The sequence below is a fragment of the Galeopterus variegatus genome, unplaced genomic scaffold, assembly GCF_000696425.1.
Source record: "Galeopterus variegatus unplaced genomic scaffold, G_variegatus-3.0.2 Scaffold3980, whole genome shotgun sequence".
NCBI lineage: Eukaryota > Metazoa > Chordata > Mammalia > Dermoptera > Cynocephalidae > Galeopterus > Galeopterus variegatus.
The window spans coordinates 186,974-206,494 of NW_007730091.1; the positions used below are offsets into that span (position 1 = coordinate 186,974).

General features: G+C 57.3%; 1 protein-coding gene across 1 annotated transcript; it reads left to right on the top strand.

The window, feature by feature from the left end:
- The first annotated feature begins 3,278 nt into the window (after nt 1-3,278).
- On the top strand, nt 3,279-19,511 carry ADAMTS10 (ADAM metallopeptidase with thrombospondin type 1 motif, 10). Its single transcript, XM_008586425.1, has 23 exons — nt 3,279-3,466; nt 3,652-3,998; nt 4,362-4,518; nt 5,809-6,026; nt 7,625-7,708; nt 7,803-7,948; nt 8,366-8,409; nt 8,529-8,634; nt 8,722-8,868; nt 9,027-9,168; nt 12,179-12,286; nt 12,558-12,703; nt 12,799-12,862; nt 13,834-13,936; nt 14,245-14,378; nt 14,485-14,608; nt 16,127-16,207; nt 16,297-16,460; nt 16,567-16,693; nt 16,788-16,917; nt 17,300-17,504; nt 17,744-17,840; nt 19,363-19,511. Exons 1-23 carry the CDS (start codon nt 3,379-3,381, stop codon nt 19,470-19,472), a joined length of 3,072 nt encoding a protein of 1,023 aa, XP_008584647.1. The 5' UTR covers nt 3,279-3,378; the 3' UTR covers nt 19,473-19,511.
- The last annotated feature ends 10 nt before the right edge of the window (nt 19,512-19,521 follow it).

The following is a 19,521-nucleotide window of genomic DNA, read 5'->3' on the forward strand; positions in this document are numbered from 1 at the left end:
GGGGCGGGACTCGGGGCGACTTGGTGTGTCTGCGTCGCGCGCCGCGGCCGTGGGCCGTGGCCCCTTGGACGGTCCCGCGGTGCCGGTGTCGGTGCGTGAGGCCCCCGAGTGTGCGCGACACGGGACGCGCCCGGGCTTGGGGACGCCTGTCTGGGTGGGTGTGCAGTGGGTCTGCGCGCGTGTGTGACCATCCACGTAGGTGCAGAGGCTGGTGCGTTTGCACAGGCGTGTGTCCGTGCGATGATGCTTTTGTGTGTGTGCATTAAGGGTGAGCCAGCGTGTGCACATAGCTAAGGGCCTACTGTGTGTGGGTAGCTGTCGAGGGGAGGGTCGGGGTTTGTGTAGGTCTCCAAGCATCTGTGTGTTTATCTCTGAGCGTGATGAGTGTGTAAATGCCCGTGTAGAAGTGTGTCTGCTGGAGGCTACGGGTTTGTGGGACTTGTGAGTTTGTCTCTGGTCTGGTGTGAGTGTGTAAATGAGTGTGTACGGGTGTGCGTGTAGGCCTGTGTTTCTGGGTTGTCTGTGTGTGTAAATGAGTGAGTGTGTCTGCGTGTCGGGTGTGTATGTTTGTCCGTGTGTATGTCTCTGGGCTGTCTGTGTGTAAATGAGTGTGTGTCTGCACACACAGGTCTGGGGAGTGTGTAGTTGTGTGTCTCCATGTGCCTGTGTGTGTGTGTCTGGGGGTGGGGGTGGGGGTCCTCTGTAGGTCTGCGGTGCCCTAGCCTTGGTCCCTGGCTGTGCAGTTGTGGTCGCCCTTGGGTGTGTGTGTCGTTGCCAGTGTGTGTTTGTGTGTCTGGGTGTGGGAGTGGCGCCGCCCACTTCCCCAGAGTTGGTCACCGAGGCCACAGCTGTCTGTCTCCGGGTGTCTCCAGCGGTCGGGCTCAGGGCCTTTAATTAGCGGCTGGCTGGGGGGGACCGGCCGGGGCGCCAGGGAAGGCCAGCCCGCTCCCTCCTCCTGCAGGCCGCGGCCGGGCCTTTGTCTGCGCTCCGGGCAGGGGCTGCCTCCCGCCTCCCGGCCAGATGTGCTGTGCCCGGAGGAGGCCGGCGGCCTGGGCCGATGGGGGCCTCCTCCTGGGCCGGTGTGGCCTCGGCCTGGAGGCCCCGGAGCTGGTCCCTCCAGGATCCCCGGGATGGGATGGAGCCTCAGTCTCTGGGCCACTTCCGCGAGGCATTTCCTCCCCCGTGCTGGCCACCTCCCTCCTGCCGAGGGGAATGGCCAGGCCTGGGCACACACACACGCACACACACACACACACACAACAGGGTGTAGATACTTTACTGACATCCTGTAGCCCACCATGTCCCTGCTACCAGCCAAGCCTGAGACCCCTCCCGATTGGAATCCCAATCCCCTGACCCCTCCTGAGCCTCAACTTCTCCCCCAGACCCACTAACTTGTTTGTGGTCATCCACTTTCTCCCCCAGCCCCCGCAGTGCCCGGCTGTGTCACACCTCCTAGCCGTCCCATGGGCTAGCCCCAGCTCCACGTGCCCATTCCCCTGGCAGACACCTTTGAGCCCTCTCCAGACCCCTGTCCCCCCCACCTGGTGCACAAGTGCCTCCTCCACCCACCTACGCTGGCCCCTTCCCTGACCCACCTCCTCTGAGCTGGAAGCACAAAGAGGAGGTGAGAGGTTGTGGGGAGGAGGGGCCCCACTTTAGAGGACCGTGCTGAGGACTGGGGAGGGGGGATCAGCAGGAGAGACCCAAAGACACTCCAGCCAGGACTCCTGAACTCCAGACCCAGCTCAGCACTAAAGACCAGCCTGGCTCCTTCTCTTTGTCCCCTCCCCTGCCCAGGCTGTGCCAAAGAGGAAACTGAGGCCCAGGGAAGGGTCCGTCACCACGCCATCCCACTGAAGCCCCCAGAAGGTAAAAAATAATAATTATTATAACGAGTGGACTTTAGCCCAGCTGAACAGAGTGGCAGGATCACAGAATATCTGTGAGTGAGGTCCCCGTCGCTAGAGGGGTCCAAGCAGAAGTGGGAATGTGGGCTTTTCTGCGGGCACCTTGGAGGAAGCATGGCTCCCTCCCTCAGGGGCTGAACTGCCCTGTCAGGGGGTCAGCGCTGCAAAGACAAGACAGCGCGTGATTAGGGGGGATTTTGCACGGAGGAGAAGGTGGAGGAGGGGGGACGGCGGGGTAGGAGGGTTTGGCACAGGATGGTGGCCCAAAGTGGTGTCTACGGCACGCTGGTCTGGGGCAGATGCCAGAGAACCCGAGACCTGCCGGCGGGCCTGGATCCTGGAGTAGAAAGAATCTGAAAGGAGAGGAAGCAGGATGAGGAGCAGGCGGGAAATGTAGGGGACGAGGGGCCGTGGGGACAGGGACCACGATGTAGGGGTTTCTAGTCCCTCTGGTGGGGCGAGTGACGCTACCCATGGCAGAGGCTCCGAAGGCAGGATCCAGGACAGTGGGTAGGTGGGTGAGAATATGAGGGGCTAAGAGGACCTGAGCGGAGGCCTTGGCTTTAATCTGGGCTGAAAATTCCCAGTGACCACCCCGGCCTTCCAGTGTGTCCCATGCCAGCCTCCCCGAGCTGCTTTCCCACACCCGCCCCATCCTGGGTCCCTGCCAAGCTCCCTGCTGCCTCCAAGCCTTTGCCCTTGGAGTTCGCCTGCCTGGTCCACAGCTGATTTCTTCTCGTCCTTTGAACTTCTGCTTCCCAGTCTCCCCAGGGATTTCTTCTAGAGAACGTCAGGATCAGAACTACTGTCGTTGATTTCTTCATTTACTTGTCTGTCCTCTGTCGCTCCCAATAGACTGAGCCCCATGGTGGAAGGTGGCAGGGAGAGACTGTGTCCATATTATGCATCGCCACTGTGCCCCCAGAGCTGGCAGGGTCATTACCCAGTGGACAAAACTGCGTTCCACCACTCTCTAACCATGTGACCTTGGGTAAACTCTATCGCCCCTGAATCTGTTTCCTCATCTATAAAAGAGGGTGATGAACGTGGACCTCTCAGTGATTTTGGAAGTGAAATGCCATGGTGTGAAACTCTTGGGCCAGTAGCTGGCACATAGTAGGTGCTCACAGTGTCCCAGTCCCTGCCTGTTCTCTCTAAGAGTGTAGGGAAGATGCAGGGGGGAGGTGAGGAGAGGGGGACTACTGAGAAGGTACATCCTGAATCTCCAGAGCAGGGGAAATGCCTTGGCCATTCTTGGGGCTGGGAGCGAGGGGCTGCAGGTGCCCCTGTTGGTTCTGCAAGAGGCCTTGGCATTGGCTATGCTGGGCAGCAGGACCAGGCCCTCCTTCACTTGGTTCCCCCCTCCCAGGAGCCCGGTGATGCTGCCCAGGCTGTGAACAGGGGAGGCGGCACTGTGGGGGCTGCCGGCAGCCAGGGCTGGGGAGAGACATGTGGACACGTGGCCTCTATGGCTCCCGCCTGCCAGATCCTCCGCTGGGCCCTTACCCTGGGGCTGGGCCTCACATTCGAGGTCACACATGCCTTCCGGTCTCAAGGTAGGGGTGGTCCTGGGGTGGTGGTGGGGAGGGAACACAAAGTTGAGGCCAGTCGGGCCCCAACAGAAAGAGGAGTCAGTAGGCTGGGATGGGGGTTGTGGGGGGAAGGCCCTGGGGTCATTTAGGCTGTCATCACCCACTCCAGCAGCCAGGACCCACCCCAGGCTTCTGACCCACACCCACAGATGAGTTCCTGTCCAGCCTGGAGAGCTATGAGATTGCCTTCCCCACCCGTGTGGACCACAACGGGGCACTGCTGGCTTTCTCGCCACCTGCCCCCCGGAGGCAACGTAGGGGCACAGGGGCCACTGCTGAGTCCCGCCTCTTCTACAAGGTGGCTGCACCCAGCACCCACTTCCTGCTGAACCTGACCCACAGCTCCCGTCTGCTGGCAGGGCACGTCTCCGTGGAGTACTGGACACGGGAGGGCCTGGCCTGGCAGAGGGCTGCCCGGCCCCACTGCCTCTACGCCGGCCACCTGCAGGGCCAGGCTGGCAGCTCCCATGTGGCCATCAGCACCTGTGGGGGCCTGGTGAGCTGAGGATTCTGGGAAGCAGGGGGAGATGCCCACAAGTTTGGAAGTGAAGAAAAACACTTCTCAGTACAGATCAGAGAAGGAATCAGAGTGGGACATTTTTTAGCGTATTTTGAGCTCATTGATACTTCTGGGATGCAGCTAATGCAGTACTCTGAGGAAAATGTATAGCCTTAAGTAAGGCTGAGAATTAATGAGCTGAACATCCATCCCAAGAAATTAAAGACGGATTAGCAAGATAAACCTGGCAAGATAGAAGGAATAAAATAAAGACAGAGACAGGGTCCCAGGGGTCCTAGAAACCAGAACCTGATCTGAGCTCTCTGTCCCACCCTCACCTCCCCACCCCCCATCCCCTAGCATGGCCTGATTGTGGCAGATGAGGAAGAATACCTGATCGAGCCCCTCCAGGGTGGGCCCAAGGGTCCCCGGGGCCCAGAGGAAAGTGGCCCTCACGTGGTATACAGGCGTTCCTCTCTGCGTCACCCACACCTGGACACAGCCTGTGGAGTGAGAGGTACACCCATCTCTCTGGGGATAGGCAAATGGGCTGCGTAATACCATTCCCATGAGGCAGAGGTAGGCAGCAGTGTCTTTCCATCCAGAAGGCAGGCAGGCAGCTACATGAGGGTAAGAATGGAAAAGCTGAGAAGGAGACACAGTGATATAATTCAGGAGTTCTGTCCATCTTCAGGCAGTGAACCAGCAGAGAGGTGTACAGCCGAACAGCAAGGTGGTAGGGCGGTTGAATAATCCATCCCTGCCATAGTCAGTTGGTTCTGCAGTGAGTGAGACAGCCATACAGGTGTTGTCAGAACTCAACCAGTTGTACAGTCAAAATGCCAGGCAGACAAAGCACCTCAGCACTGTCCAGAAGGTCTGATTTACAGACAGTTGTGTGACCAGACATTTAGGGAATAGGAGAGTAGGAAAGCAATAAAAATATTTACCAGGGTAGTTAGAAAACCAGGTTGATGTTTAGTGGAAAAGCAGAACAGTATGACATTGAATGAGTTGTACGGGTAGATCATCTGTGTGTAGGGCACTGGCAGACATATAACCACAGTCGGTTGTACAAGCAGAAAGGTGGATGGTGTCACAGTTGGATGGTCAATGGGACAGACTGGCTGTAGTACTGTCAGGCAATTGGGTGGTTCTACAGCAAGATGGTTGAGCAGTGCGTTGAATAGACAGTTGCTCAATTGGAAGGCCAAGTTGTACCGGTGCAGAGTTCAGACAGTGAGACAGGCTGTTCTACCCCAATAAATTCAGGCAGCAAAATTGTCAGGGAATTCTACAGTCATGCTGAGTGTAATGGGACACTCAACAGTTGTTCAACCAGCCAACATAGCAGTGGGACAGTCATGCATGTGATCAGTCGGACATTTGGACATTGGGGCAGCCTGGTTGCTGATCATCTGGGCACCCAGACAGTGGGACAGCTGGATTGTTGTACAGCCTGACAGTGGGGAAGTCAGGCTGTTATTCAACCCAACAGTTTGACAGTGGGACAGACGCATCATTGTAGACCCAAACATTCAAGCAGTGGGACATTGTAGAACTAGATATCGTGCTGCCAGGATGCCCAATAGCAAAAGAAATGAGGTGTTTGCCAGTCAGCTGAGCAGATGGACCTTCAGAAAGGTAGTTGCACAAGAAGAGCAGGCAGCAGAGTGACCAGAAATTGTCCATCCAGACTGGTGGGTAGAAGGGTAAGCAGATAGTCAGGGGTTGTACAAGACAGTTGTCAGGCAGCTCTGCACTCCAGCAGTAAGGCAGGGCTCAATTGCTCTCCTGGGTCCCCCAGACGAGAAGCCGTGGAAAGGGCGGCCGTGGTGGCTGCGCACCCTGAAGCCGCCACCTGCCAGGCCCCTGGGGAATGAAACAGAGCGAGGCCAGCCAGGCCTGAAGCGTTCAGTCAGCCGAGAGCGCTACGTGGAGACCCTGGTGGTGGCTGACAAGATGATGGTGGCCTACCATGGGCGTCGAGATGTGGAGCAGTATGTCCTGGCCATCATGAACATTGTAAGTGGCTCCCCCTCCCTGGGTATGGAGCCCATAGGACCTGGGACCACAGAATGGAGAAAGGCAGGGTTAGAAAGGAGGGCTGCTCGTGACAATGAATGAGGAGAGGCAGCCAGCCTGGGCTTTGGTCCCCGTTCTGCCAGTTTTTAGCTCTGTGCCCTTAAGTAGGTTACTTCACCTCTCTGCCTTGGTTTACCCATCTGCAAAATGGGGATAATAATGGTACCTACCTCATAAGGCTAAGGGGGATTCAGTGAGTTGATAAAGCATTGTGTAAGTGGCTCCCCCTCCCTGGGTATGGAGCCCATAGGACCTGGGACCACAGAATGGAGAAGGGCAGGGTTAGAAAGGAGGGCTGCTCGTGACAATGAATGAGGAGAGGCAGCCAGCCTGGGCTTTGGTCCCCGTTCTGCCAGTTTTTAGCTCTGTGCCCATAAGTAGGTTACTTCACCTCTCTGCCTTGGTTTACCCATCTGCAAAATGGGGATAATAATGGCACCTACCTCATAAGGCTAAGGGGGATTCAGTGAGTTGATAAAGCATTGAGACCAGTGCTTGGCACACAGAGGGTGCCATATACAAGTTTGCTGTGTATAAGAATAAACATAGCTTGCAGGCACTTGCTAAGGTTAGCAGTGTACACACAGGCACACATCTGTGTGCGTGAAAATTCCCTACCTATGAATTCATACAGACTGGCTTCCTTGACCCACTTTTAGATATACTCAGTTTCCAGACTAGATCGCAATCAATTTTCTTGACCTCTCTGAGTCTCAGCTTCCCGCTCTGTAAAATGGGATTATAATGGTATCTGCCGCAGAGGGTAAGGATTAAAGGGAGGGAAGCAAGGTACAGCACTTGGCAAATAATAACGGCTTGATGAATGGAGCTCCTGTTTCACTGAAGCAAAAGGGAAAACAAAAAGTTTAGCAGACAGATGGCATAATATATTGACATAATGTCATCTCTGATACCACTAGGTTCTGCCCCTAGCCTTCCTCCCTTGGGCTTTCAATGCTTCCTAAAGCATGCTAGGATACCTGGGGGTTTCCAGATAGGGCAGTGATGACCCAGGGCTCCAAGATCCCCACACAATCTGGCCTCCATCTGTGCCCATGAACCCCCTGGGCCACTTCCTACTTCCATCTGACTGATGTCTTCAGAGTGCCCTGCCCCCACAGTTGCACCTTTCTGTGGTGATCCTCAGATTGGTACCTTTGGACAGCCATGGAATGAGGCCAGATGTGCACATTCCTCAGGCCACCTCTGGTCAAAGACACCTGAGGCAGCCAGGGGTTCAGAGGACAATTAGATAAGCTGAGCTAAGGAGAGTCAGAAAGCCACATACAGGTAAGCAACCAGATCTGAGTCCCACTTATGACACCACCTAGCTGTGTCTTAACCTCTCTGTGCATCAGTTTCCTCATCTGTAAAACAGGTAATAATAGTACCTACTCATAGAAGATACATGCAGCAGGCTTAGTGTAGGACCTGGCACACGATAGGTATTTAATTAAAGCAAGCTGTTGTCATTATTTTGCTTTTTTCTACTCCGGGCTCCTCTTAAGACTCGGTCTCTCTTGTTTCTTGGAGGTCAGGTTGCCAAACTTTTCCAGGACTCAAGTCTGGGAAACATCGTTAATATCCTGGTAACTCGCCTCATTCTGCTCACGGAGGACCAGGTGCGAGGGCCCCCACCCCACCCCCTCCGTGCCAGCACTGCCCACCCTCTCCAGGGTGGCAGGCACTCATGCACCTCACTCTGTCCATCTGCAGCCCACCCTGGAGATCACCCACCATGCCGGGAAGTCCCTGGACAGCTTCTGTAAGTGGCAGAAATCCATCGTGAACCGCAGCGGCCATGGCAACGCCATTCCGGAGAACGGTGTGGCCAACCATGACACAGCGGTGCTCATCACGCGGTGAGGGGTGGGGAGGTCTCCAGGAGTTGGGCCCAGGGAACAAGTGGTTCAGAGGACCATCAGGATCCAGGCAGGGGTCACTTCTGCCGGGGTTACAGGAGGGACTGGCAAGCTTTGGCCATCCCTGGGGGAGCCAGGGAGCCTGAGAATGTGGGGAGGGGGTGTCGGGCCATCTGGGCCGTGATGCACTCATTCATTCACTCTCCCATTCATTCATCTGGTCAGTCAGTCAGTCATACAACCCCAGCATCTCCGAGGCCAGCTAATTGGCCCCAGCTGGGAGCGCAGCATGACACTCGGTAAGAGTCAGGTCGTGCCTCCCCAGCAAGGCTCAACCCCCAGAACTGGGCACAGTGGCTTCAGCAGGGCTTAGGGAGGCAGACCTAGTCCCCTCACGCCTCCCCTCTCCTCCCACAGCTATGACATCTGCATCTATAAGAACAAACCCTGCGGCACTCTAGGTATCTGTGAAGGCAGTGGGCTGGGGTGACCTTGGCCCTGGGGAGAAACCTGACAGGGTGGATGGGGCTGGCCAGCACAGCCCTGAGCCCCCAGCCCCACCCCCATGCCTGTTTCCCAGGCCTGGCCCCGGTGGGCGGGATGTGTGAACGAGAAAGAAGCTGCAGCATCAATGAGGACATTGGTCTGGCCACGGCGTTCACCATTGCCCACGAGATCGGGCACACGTGAGGCCAGGGGACACAGCAGGGGGAGGACGGGAGGAGCTGGGCAGGTCCCTCGGCGCCCGGCAGAGCCGACACCCCTCTCCCCAGATTCGGCATGAACCACGACGGTGTGGGGAACAGCTGCGGGGCCCATGGCCAGGACCCAGCCAAGCTCATGGCCGCCCACATTACCATGAAGACTAACCCGTTCGTGTGGTCCTCCTGCAGCCGCGACTACATCACCAGCTTTCTGGAGTGAGGATGGACCCACCTGTCCCACCCAGCGGGTCACCTCGCATTGGGGGAGCTCTGGAAACCAGGGCTGCTGCCCAGGACTCCCACCCACCCATCAGGGGCCCCTGAGCTCTTGGCCTGCAACCTCTAGCATGACAGCTGCTTTTCTCTTACCACAGCTCGGGCCTGGGACTCTGCCTGAACAACCGGCCCCCCAGACAGGACTTTGTGTACCCAACGGTGGCGCCCGGCCAGGCCTACGACGCGGATGAACAGTGCCGCTTCCAGCATGGAGTCAAATCGCGTCAGTGTAAATACGGGGTAGAGAGAGCCTTCCTGCTTTCCTTCCTGGGAGGGGAGGGGGCCGCAGGGGGCAGGAAACTCCGCCAAGGCACCACCACTCCCAGGCAGTGGAGATAGGAGAGCCAGGAATGGGGGTGAGGTCAGCCCCCGTGGGGATCTGGGAGGATAGACGTGCTTGGGGTGTACAAATGTCCCAAGCAATCAGACAATGCTTGGGAACAAGAATGGGGTCGCCTCCTTCTCTGGACCCCTGACTAGAGGGCTGGTCTGGGGGGCCACCTTCTGCCTGGCACATCAGGCCACCTGTGGGCTGCAGTGGGACCAGTCCCCAGACCTCTAACTGGGTAGTTTTTAACCAAATATCCAGACCTGGTGAAAATAGTTGCCCTGGGAATGAGCCATCTTCCCCACTTGGCAAAGAACTGGACAGAACCTTCCAGAGACTCCCTGTCTTTACTCCCCACGTCCCCCACTATGGGTACACAAGTTCTCCTGGCCCCCATCTTTGGATGGACAGGCTTTGAGCCTCCTAACCTCTCCCCACTTCTCCCTAAGGTTTAGACTCCCAAAGCCTCATCCAGGCATAGAAAAGGAAACCGGGGTTCCCACTCCCAGCTCCCCCCAGGAAGCTGAAGACCTGCAGCCTTCCTGCCTCAGCCACCAGGGATCTGCCTTTCCTCTTCCCACCTGCCTTGATTCCCTAAACACATTCCCTGACTCCTCAAGCTCAGCCCATGTGGCCCCAGGCCCAGCCTCAATCCTTCACTCTCTGAAGACACAGGATCAGTTTGCATGGCCGTGTCCAAGCCAATGCCATGTTAATGCAAAGCAGGGAGCAGGCAGCTGTCAAAATGCCCTCACCTCATTCCACTACAGGGCAAGGAGACAAACCCAGGAACGATTTATCCTTCATTGACATTCCACTCTTGTCCCCCACCCTAACTTAAGTGGTAGTTGCAGCAGCCCCTCTTGAACTCCTAAGGAATTCTGACGCTACCCCTGAACATCTGCTGTGTCCTGGGTATCCACAACGATGATGATGATGGCTGACATGTGTTGAGCGCTCACTATGTGCTAAGCATGTGATATGTATCATCTCATTTAAACTCCTGATAATCCTATTATCTCCAAGATACAGATGAAGGGACTGAGGAGTAGGAAGGGTGACTTGCCCAAGGTCACACTTTGAGAACATGGCAGAGCTGGGATTTGAATTCAGGTCTCTCTATGACTCCAAATTTTACGAAGGGGTCGGGGAGGGGAGGAGCTATCAGAGTGTCAAGTTTGGGCTGCCCCTGGCTGTATGTTGAGTTGAGCCTTTTATTTTTCAAAGGAACATCTTTGGCCCTCCTGGAAAAGGGGGGAATTACTTACTACATGTAGATTGATTCATGTATGTAAAGAGCTCAGCCTAGCACCCGGTTCAGGTATAACTGTGGTCATTGTTACCCAGTAACAGGGTGTTTATGCAAGCCCTTACACATCTACCCTGTCACATGCCTTAAAGCCTTTTATGTAGGCAAGGTAGACATTAGGCTGCCCAGCTTGTAGATGAGGAAACTGAGTCCCAGAGAGGGGAAAATGAGTGACAAGTCAGTGGCAGAGTTGAGGCTCTCCTAGAGTGGCCTAGGACTCTTTGGTATATACTACAGCACCTCCTTGTGGAGAGGAGGCCAAAAGCAGGGCTAGAACAGGCATTTCTCTTCAAGGGGTGTCAGAAGTGGGATACACAAGCCTAGTGAAGCCAGATTGAGTTTTTAGCTGAGCAGAGTCCTCTGTAAGGCGAGGAGGCCAAAAGCAGGGCTAGAACAGGCATTTCTCTTCAAGGGGTGTCAGAAGTGGGATAGACACAAGCCTAGTGAAGCCAGATTGAGTTTTTAGCTGAGCAGAGTCCTCTGTAAGGGGGCAGAAGGCAGGTACTCTCTGAAGGTGGCTTGAGGGAGCATGTCTGAGGCTAGCACTCCAAACTTCTCACATGTGTGCTGATATCTCTTAGGGACTGACCAAGGAAGGGTCCCTTCCTACAGCATTAGTTGATCCAATCCCAACTCTTCAAAGCTTGGAAGGACTAGCTTCAAAGAGGGGATTACACCTGATTGTGAAAAGGAAACAGAAGGATTTCTACTTTTCAGGGGCATGAGCCTGGGAGGTGGGGCAGGATGTAGGCTAGAGGGATTGAGATTTGGCCACACCTGAGCCCAATGGGGCTTCCCCAGGGATATTAACCTGGACCTAAAGGATTATAGTGACTCCCTGGGACTGGTCAAGCTTCCTGTCTTGAACAGGACCTGTTGGCAGGGCCTGGGTCAGCCCAAACAGGATTCAAACGGGAAGGAAGTGGGCTTGACCCTTCACTGGGGGAAACAGGAATGTCCCACACAGACCTAGCCTGGCGTCGTACCCTTCTGAACTCCCACCTCCCCCATAGCTTAAAAGTGTTGGGGGCTTCTCCAGTTTAGGTGCAGGAACAACACCAGCTTGTAAAAACTAGAGCTGGATGGGACTCTTCACCTAAGCTACTGGCCAAGCCTGATTTCTGAGAATGACTGGTCCTCCCTGGGTTTCTGTACCCATCCCAAAAAGGAAGCCAAAATCCTTCCTATTCTTTCCTCAGCAGGTCCCATATTTCCTTCTGGAAACTCAGAAGCCTCCAGAAAATAAACTGCAAAGTTCATTAACGCACAGGCCCTGCATCAGAGATCTGGGTTAGACTCCAGGCTGTGCAATCCCTAGCAGTGAGCCCCACCTGTCTGAGCCTTGGTTTTCTTGCAGTAAAACGGGGGAAAATGATGCCTAAAGGAGTTTATGGCATACATAGGTGTTCCAATGAGTGCAGCTTATTGGTAGAGAAGTCCCAGGCCATACCCGTCAAGGGGAGACCAGAAGACTCGTTGAAACCCAAAGGGAAAAGCACTGGGGCCCCGATCCGTGTCGGCAGTGAGCGGGACGCCTGGGTCCTCCCGAGCCGGCTGGGCTGCCCTAGGGAGGAGGGAAGGGGGCGAGCCTGAGCAGGCGCGTCGGCCCGCAGGAGGTCTGCAGCGAGCTGTGGTGTCTGAGCAAAAGCAACCGGTGCATCACCAACAGCATCCCGGCCGCGGAGGGCACGCTGTGCCAGACGCACACCATCGACAAGGGGGTGAGCGCCGGGCCACGCCCCTCGGGCCCCTTCCCGCGTCAGCCACGCCCACAGGCCGGCTCCCTCGGCTCTGGCCACGCCCCTTGGTTGAGACTGACTGGCTCCCAAGCCGCGTCCCTATGCTACCTTCCTGTCCCGGTCCTCGGCCCCCGCCTCTGTTTTTACCTATCGCCCCATCTTAGAGGCTGGCATGGGGGGGGGAGGGGAGAAACAGGACACCAAGCCCACGAGTGTCCATGGAGCAGGACCCGCCACTCCCCATCTCCTCCAGTGGTGCTACAAGCGGGTGTGTGTCCCCTTCGGGTCGCGGCCGGAGGGTGTGGATGGAGCCTGGGGCCCGTGGACTCCGTGGGGTGACTGCAGCCGGACGTGCGGCGGCGGCGTGTCCTCTTCCAACCGTCACTGCGACAGCCCCAGGTCAGCCCTCAGGACCCCCTCCTGGAAGAGCAGGACGATGCCCCCTTCCTATCGCCCCCTGTCCCATCTCTCTCGTGTCCTCCTGCTCCTTCCAGGCCAACCATCGGAGGCAAGTACTGTCTGGGCGAGAGACGGCGGCACCGCTCCTGCAACACCGAAGTGAGTTCCCCCAGGACCCCCCTTACCCTCGTCCCCTCTTCAGAAAAAAAGCTTAAAAGAGCTGTCAAAGTGCTCCAGCCGGCTGCCTGCCAGCCTCTCAGGAACCTGCGGTGACCACCCCCTCCCTTCCCTGCCCTTCCCATTCTCACCACCCACCTGCCCCTGGGCCCCTTTCTCCACCCCTCACCCCCCAGGGATCTAATCACTTCCGACCCTCCCTCTTTCTCCCCCCCCCCAATTCAGTCTGCCCCCTCCCCCTTCACAGCCCAGCTTCCCCAAAGAGCCCCGCCCCTGCCCTCTGTCAGCTCCCAAAGCCACCAGTGAGCCTCCCTTCACCAAATCCAGCTGCCACATTTTCATTTTCAAATTGCACGCTCATCTGACCTGGGCCGACGCTGCCTTTCTGAAACCCGCTCCTCACCTGGCCTCTGTTGGGCTTCTCTGCTGTACATCCCTTAAATGTTGGGGTTCCCCACAGCTGGGTCCTGGATGTAGACAAGCCTTGTGTGTACACACCCAATAAGCAATAGGCTTGCTGAAGGAGGGGGTGTCCAGAGGGTGGGGAGAGCTTTGGAATGAGCAGTAGCCTTCCCAGCCCCCCACCTGGGAGGGCTCATGTCCCCAGGGAATCCACGTGCCCCTCACATTCATGAAAAACTCTGCGCCTTCGCCAAACTCTCCTCCTTTGTTGGTCTCTTCTCTCAGACACCCCATGGTCCTCAGCCAGAAACCCAAGTGTCATTCTCAGCTCCCCACTCACCTCTAATGAGTCACCTAGTCCCATCTCAGATGCACCTAAGCGCCCAGTCCAGGCCACCATCCAGTCTTGCCTAGGGGGACACAGCCTTCTCCCGGGCCTCCTTGCCTCCAGCCTCATTCCTCCAACCCATCCTGCTCCGAGCACCACTTCTCTGCCCTAAGCCCATCCCCCGACACCTGACCCCTCTCTCTCTCCCCTCTCATGCCCCCAGGACTGTCCCCCTGGCTCCCAGGACTTCAGAGAGATGCAGTGCTCTGAATTTGACAGCATCCCCTTCCGTGGAAAATTCTACACGTGGAAAACATACCGAGGAGGTGAGCAGGGACCGAAGCAGCCGGTGGGGCAGGAGAGGGCAGCCACAGGAGCTCCGGCAGCAGGTGGATCGAGGGTGGGTGTATCCACTGCGGGTGTGCCCTGAGCCCTGCCCTACCCAAGGAGCCAGCATGCCATGGGTACGGCTCAACCGTGCCTCGAATAGATACTGCGAGTCCTCACTTCCTGTGCCCACCTGTCCATCCTGTCGGGTCTGGGGATCTGTCCCTCTTGGCCTCACCTCCCGCAGGAGCGGGCTGTGCGCCCCAGCGTGGCCTGGCCCGCGGCCTGACGGGGCTGTGCCCCTCAGGGGGCGTGAAGGCCTGCTCGCTCACGTGCCTAGCAGAAGGCTTCAACTTCTACACCGAGAGGGCAGCGGCGGTGGTGGACGGGACGCCATGCCGCCCAGACACAGTGGACATTTGCGTCAGCGGCGAGTGCAAGGTGGAGGGGACTCCCAGGGAGAAAGAGAGGGGATGGGGGATGGGGTGGGGGATGCGGGGGCGCCTCGCTGACCCTCACCTCCACCACCACTGCCCTCTCCACACAGCACGTGGGCTGTGACCGGGTCCTGGGCTCCGACCTGCGGGAGGACAAGTGCCGAGTGTGTGGAGGAGATGGCAGTACCTGCGAGACCATCGAGGGGGTCTTTAGCCCAGCTTTGCCTGGGGCTGGTGAGAGTCCCCACCTTCCCTCCTGCACTCCCCACTTGGGCCAGGCCCTGGGGGCGGGACTGGCCCCACCATAGTAGCCAAGATCAGTAACTCCTCAGACCCCAGGCGCCCTGTGGAGCATCAGGAACCCCAAAAAGCCCTAGGGACACAACAATGCCCCCAGATCAAGGTCAGGAAGGGCCCCAGCCATTGACTTGGGCTCTGGTGCCCAAACCTTGGCAGTGTCTCAGGAAAAGGGAACCCAAATCTCTCCCTTCCGCCATCCTGGGGGCCTCTGTGCTAGCGGGAAAAGACTTAGACTAGGGGAAGGGATATTCAGAGAGTGTGGCGCTTGGGCTGAGGGAGAGAGAGCCCAGTGATAGGAGGGGGTGGTCGGGAAACATCGGGCAGGCTGGGGGACTGGGAGCACTATTGGAGGGAGTGTGGCTGGGTGAGGCAGGATGGTCAGCAGGGGCCGCTGATGGCCACCAGGAGCAGGCTGCAGAGGGTGGATTTTATTCCCTGGGCAGCATCCGGTGGAGGTTTTATAAGGGGCAGCCTGGCAGCTCTTGTCAAGAGTGAAACGGGAGACTCAGGAAGGGGCAGTGATGATTTAAAAAAAAAAGAAAAAAAAGCAGATGGAAGGGAAATAAATTCAGAAGCTAGGATAGGCCATGGGCTAATCAGGGATTTGGGATTTGGAGTGGGGGATGGAGAGAGAAGTTTATGCCAACATCTGGCTGACTCTGGTGGGCAATAGACTGTCCCCCAGGATGCAGGATGTTAGGAGGAACAGAAAAGACACTGAGTTGGGACATGGGGAGGTTGAGGAGCCCAAGGGACACTGCAGTGATGTCTAGGGTCTAGGAGAAAGAGCTTCTCTTCTCCAGGAGAGAGAGATGGAGATTGGGGGTCGGTCTTCAGGCCTGTGGACGTCTGATCCTGACCCCTGAGGTTCTACAGACCCACTGAGCTGTGGGGGTAGGAGCTGAATAGAAGGGGATGCAGAAACCCAGCTGAGGGGGAAGGCGGAATTCAGAGGACCCAACACACAGGGGACAGTGAAGAGTTCCAGCCAGATAAAGCAGCGCTCTTGGGGGGCACGGGTGTGCATAGACGGTTCACAGAGGCCCAAGACCATCCAGGTAGCTAGTGGTGGGGCTCGCTGCAAACCCAACTCTGACTGCTAAAACTCTGCCTTGTCACCCTGTGTGGGTTGGGGACATAAGGAGTTGGATCAGACTATTCTGGTGGTTAGAGAGACAGGAAAGTTTGGGTCGAGATTCAAATTCCAGCCCAGCTACTCCCTACCCGTAAACCTGGGCAAGTTGCTTAGCTTCTCTGAGCCTCAATTTTGTCATCGGTAAATTGGGGATGAGGATACATCTAGTTCACAGGGCTGGAGTGGAGTCACAGTGAGATGTCCCTGTAAGCGCTTACCGCTGTAATGGTTAGCTGTTATCATCAGGGGCCAGGGACAAGGGAGGGAGGTGGGGGGGTGGCAGGCCAAGCGGGTGACATCTGCGTTCTGCCATCCAGGGTACGAGGACGTTGTCTGGATCCCCAAAGGCTCCGTCCACATTTTCATCCAGGATCTGAACCTCTCCCTCAGTCACCTGGGTGAGCAGAGGTGGACGGATGAGGATTGGAGGTCTCAAGGCGGGGGAGGTCATTGTGGCTGGAGTTCTGATCCCCATGCTGTCCCCCAGCCCTGAAGGGGGACCAGGAATCCCTGCTGCTGGAGGGGCTGCCCGGGACCCCCCAGCCCCACCGCCTGCCCCTGGCTGGGACCACCTTTCAGCTGCGACAGGGGCCAGACCAAGCCCAGAGCCTAGAAGCCCTGGGACCCATTAACACGTCTCTCATCGTCATGGTAACAGTGGGACTGGGGCAAGATCCAGGAGAACGTTAGCACCCACTGGGGATGGAGACTCCATGTGATTGCTCCTTTGGTCCTGTCGCCTCCCCCCAACCCTCAGGTGCTGGCCCAGACAGAGCTGCCTGCCCTCCACTACCGCTTCAACGCGCCCATCGCCCGCGACACGCTGCCCCCCTACTCCTGGCACTACGCGCCCTGGACCAAGTGCTCGGCCCAGTGTGCGGGTGGTGAGGCTGGGGTGGGGCAGGGGGCGGGCACTGGGCACCCAGGCTGAGGTTCTCTGGGCAGGGCGGGCTGAGCAGGCCTGTCGCCCTCCCCCAGGCAGCCAGGTGCAGGCGGTGGAGTGCCGCAATCAGCTGGACAGCTCGGCCGTAGCCCCCCACCACTGCAGCGCCCACAGCAAGCTGCCCAAGAGGCAGCGCGCCTGCAACACGGAGCCTTGCCCGCCAGAGTGAGTGCCCACCAGGGGGCAGCGTGGGGTGAGAATGCTCCATGGGGTTAGGGGCCGGTGCAGAGTCGGAGTGACAGTGGGCCAGGTGTTGGAGGGATGGTGTCATAGGGCTTGTGGGGGTCAAGGGAATAGTGCTCCCCAAGGCTGTGTGGTCTCAGGGTCAGAATCACGGTGCTCCCTGAGCGTGATGCACGCCCCACCCCACAGCCCGGGTGCAGGAAATGCTGCTCCAAGTGCAGAACTGGGGGGTGCTCCCGGCCCAGTGCCAGTTTCCCTACGATGCCAGTTGTCGGGCGGGTGAGGGCGGCGGGTTAGTGCCCACGTCTGCCCGGGTGGGGCGCCCCGCCCTACCCACTCGCTCAGACCCCCGTCCCCCTTACAGCTGGGTTGTGGGGAACTGGTCGCGCTGCAGCCGCAGCTGTGATGCGGGCGTGCGCAGCCGCTCGGTCGTGTGCCAGCGCCGCGTGTCGGCTGCCGAGGAGAAGGCGCTGGAGGACAGCGCGTGCCCGCAGCCGCGCCCGCCCGTGCTGGAGGCCTGCCAGGGCCCCGCCTGCCCTCCCGAGTGGGCGACCCTCGACTGGTCTGAGGTCAGCCGCCTCTTCCTTCCTGCCCACACCCAGCCCGCTCACCGTGCTGGGGATGGGAGGGGACGCGAACCGGGATGCCCATGTGGGGTGCCCACTGAGGCACCTCTCTGCAGGCATGAGCCCTTTCCGCTCGCCCTAGGGGGTGCCCTTCCACCGGTTGGAGGTTAGCTGCCCCCTTCTGGCCTCCCACGGGGCCACGCTTCCCACCCACTGAGCATGCATGTCCCCTCCAACTACAGTGCACCCCCAGCTGCCTGACCATCGGCCCTAGAGCCAAAATGCCTTTCTCTGTCTCCGCCAGGCCATCCTTCCCCATCCCGTCCCCACAGACATTTAGTAAGTGCCACTGTGTGCTGAGCGTTTTTAGGCACCTGACCCTTCTAGGCACCCAATCTCGGGTTGTCCCCCGACCACCTCCATGACCTTCGCCTTATTCACCTCCCCCTTTTTGGGGGGTGGGAGGGGAGGCGACTGGTGGGGACACAGATCCGAAGCCTTGACCTTGGTATTATACCGCCACGCTCTAAGCACTGAGTAACCGGCCCAGTCCTTCATCTGTATTTTTTCTTTAAATCAGAGTTTCTCAGCCTCAGACACTATTGACGTTTGGTGCCAGATGAGGTGCAGGGCAGCCCTGTGCTCTGTAGGACGTTGGACAATATTCCTGGCCTCTACCCACTAGGTGCCTGTAGTGCCCTCCCCCTGGTGCCGACAACCAAAAATGTCTCCAGACATTGCTCAATGTCCCCTTGGGGACAAAATCAGCCCCCCTTGAGAGCCGCTGCTTTAAATATACCCATATTTTTTCTACATAAGTAAATTTATTTTTGTTTTGGGGGCTTTGTTTTGGTTTGGGGGGGTTGTTTTTTGGGGTTTTTTTGTTTGTTTGTTTTTTGTGGGAATTTGAGCCCTTTACCTCTTAAGTAAATTTTTTTTCTTTGTTTTTGTTTTTGAGTAAATTTATTTCTTTTTTATTTTTATTTTTACTTTTTTGTCTTTTTTTCCGTGTCCGGCAACGGATCGCAACCCTCAGTGTCGCCCCCGTACCGGACCGGGACCGGCAACGGGATCGCAACCCTCGGCGTTGCTCCCGCGCCCCGCTCAGCCAGTGAGCGGGAACCGGTCTGTATGTGGGATCCGAACCCTCGGCGGGAGCGCCACCACGCTCCCAAGCGGCGCATTATAGCAGTGCGCCACTGGGCCGGCCCCGAGTAAATTTATTTCTGATAGAGCAATAGATTACTTACTCCACACATTGGAAAGAATCTACATGGGTTCGCCTTCCTGCTCTGCCTCTGTTTCTTCAATCTGTCAAGGAAGACAAATAATATATTCACTTGAGGGGGTGGCCCACTAAGAAGATGGAATAAAATCCATCACCCACGTGAAGCGCTTTTCTAGCACCGGGCCTTGCCATACATCACTGACAGCTAAGTGGGAGCCCCTGACAGCTTTATTGCTGTGAACAGACTGTTGAACCTATGAACAGAAAACACACAAATACTTCAGGTCACTCAGCTGGGGCTCGAAGTCCTCAGTTGGTCAAAAAGGAACACGAGCAAGGATTATAGCCCCAAAGGGATATTCTCTCCTGGGCAGCATCAAAAGGATCATTGAAAGGGGAATTCTTTTCTCCTTAATAATGTGTCCAGGTCGACCCCAGACCCTTCACACTGTCTCTAAAACTTCAAAACAGCCTAATGGTACGTAGGTACTATTATAAGCCCCCTTTGACAGATGAGGAAACTGAGGCACGGAGAGGCAGAGTCACCCCCTAGGAAGTACTGTGCGGGCAGCAGACGCACCTTTGCAGGGAAGGACGCTGAGACCTGATTTTCCCTCTTCTCTCGCCCCCCAGAGTGCAAGGATGTGAACAAGGTCGCCTACTGCCCCCTGGTGCTCAAATTCCAGTTCTGCAGCCGAGCCTACTTCCGCCAGATGTGCTGCAAAACCTGCCAGGGCCGCTAGGGGGCGCGCGGCACCCGAAGCCACAGCTGGGAGCCGGCGGGGGCGGGGG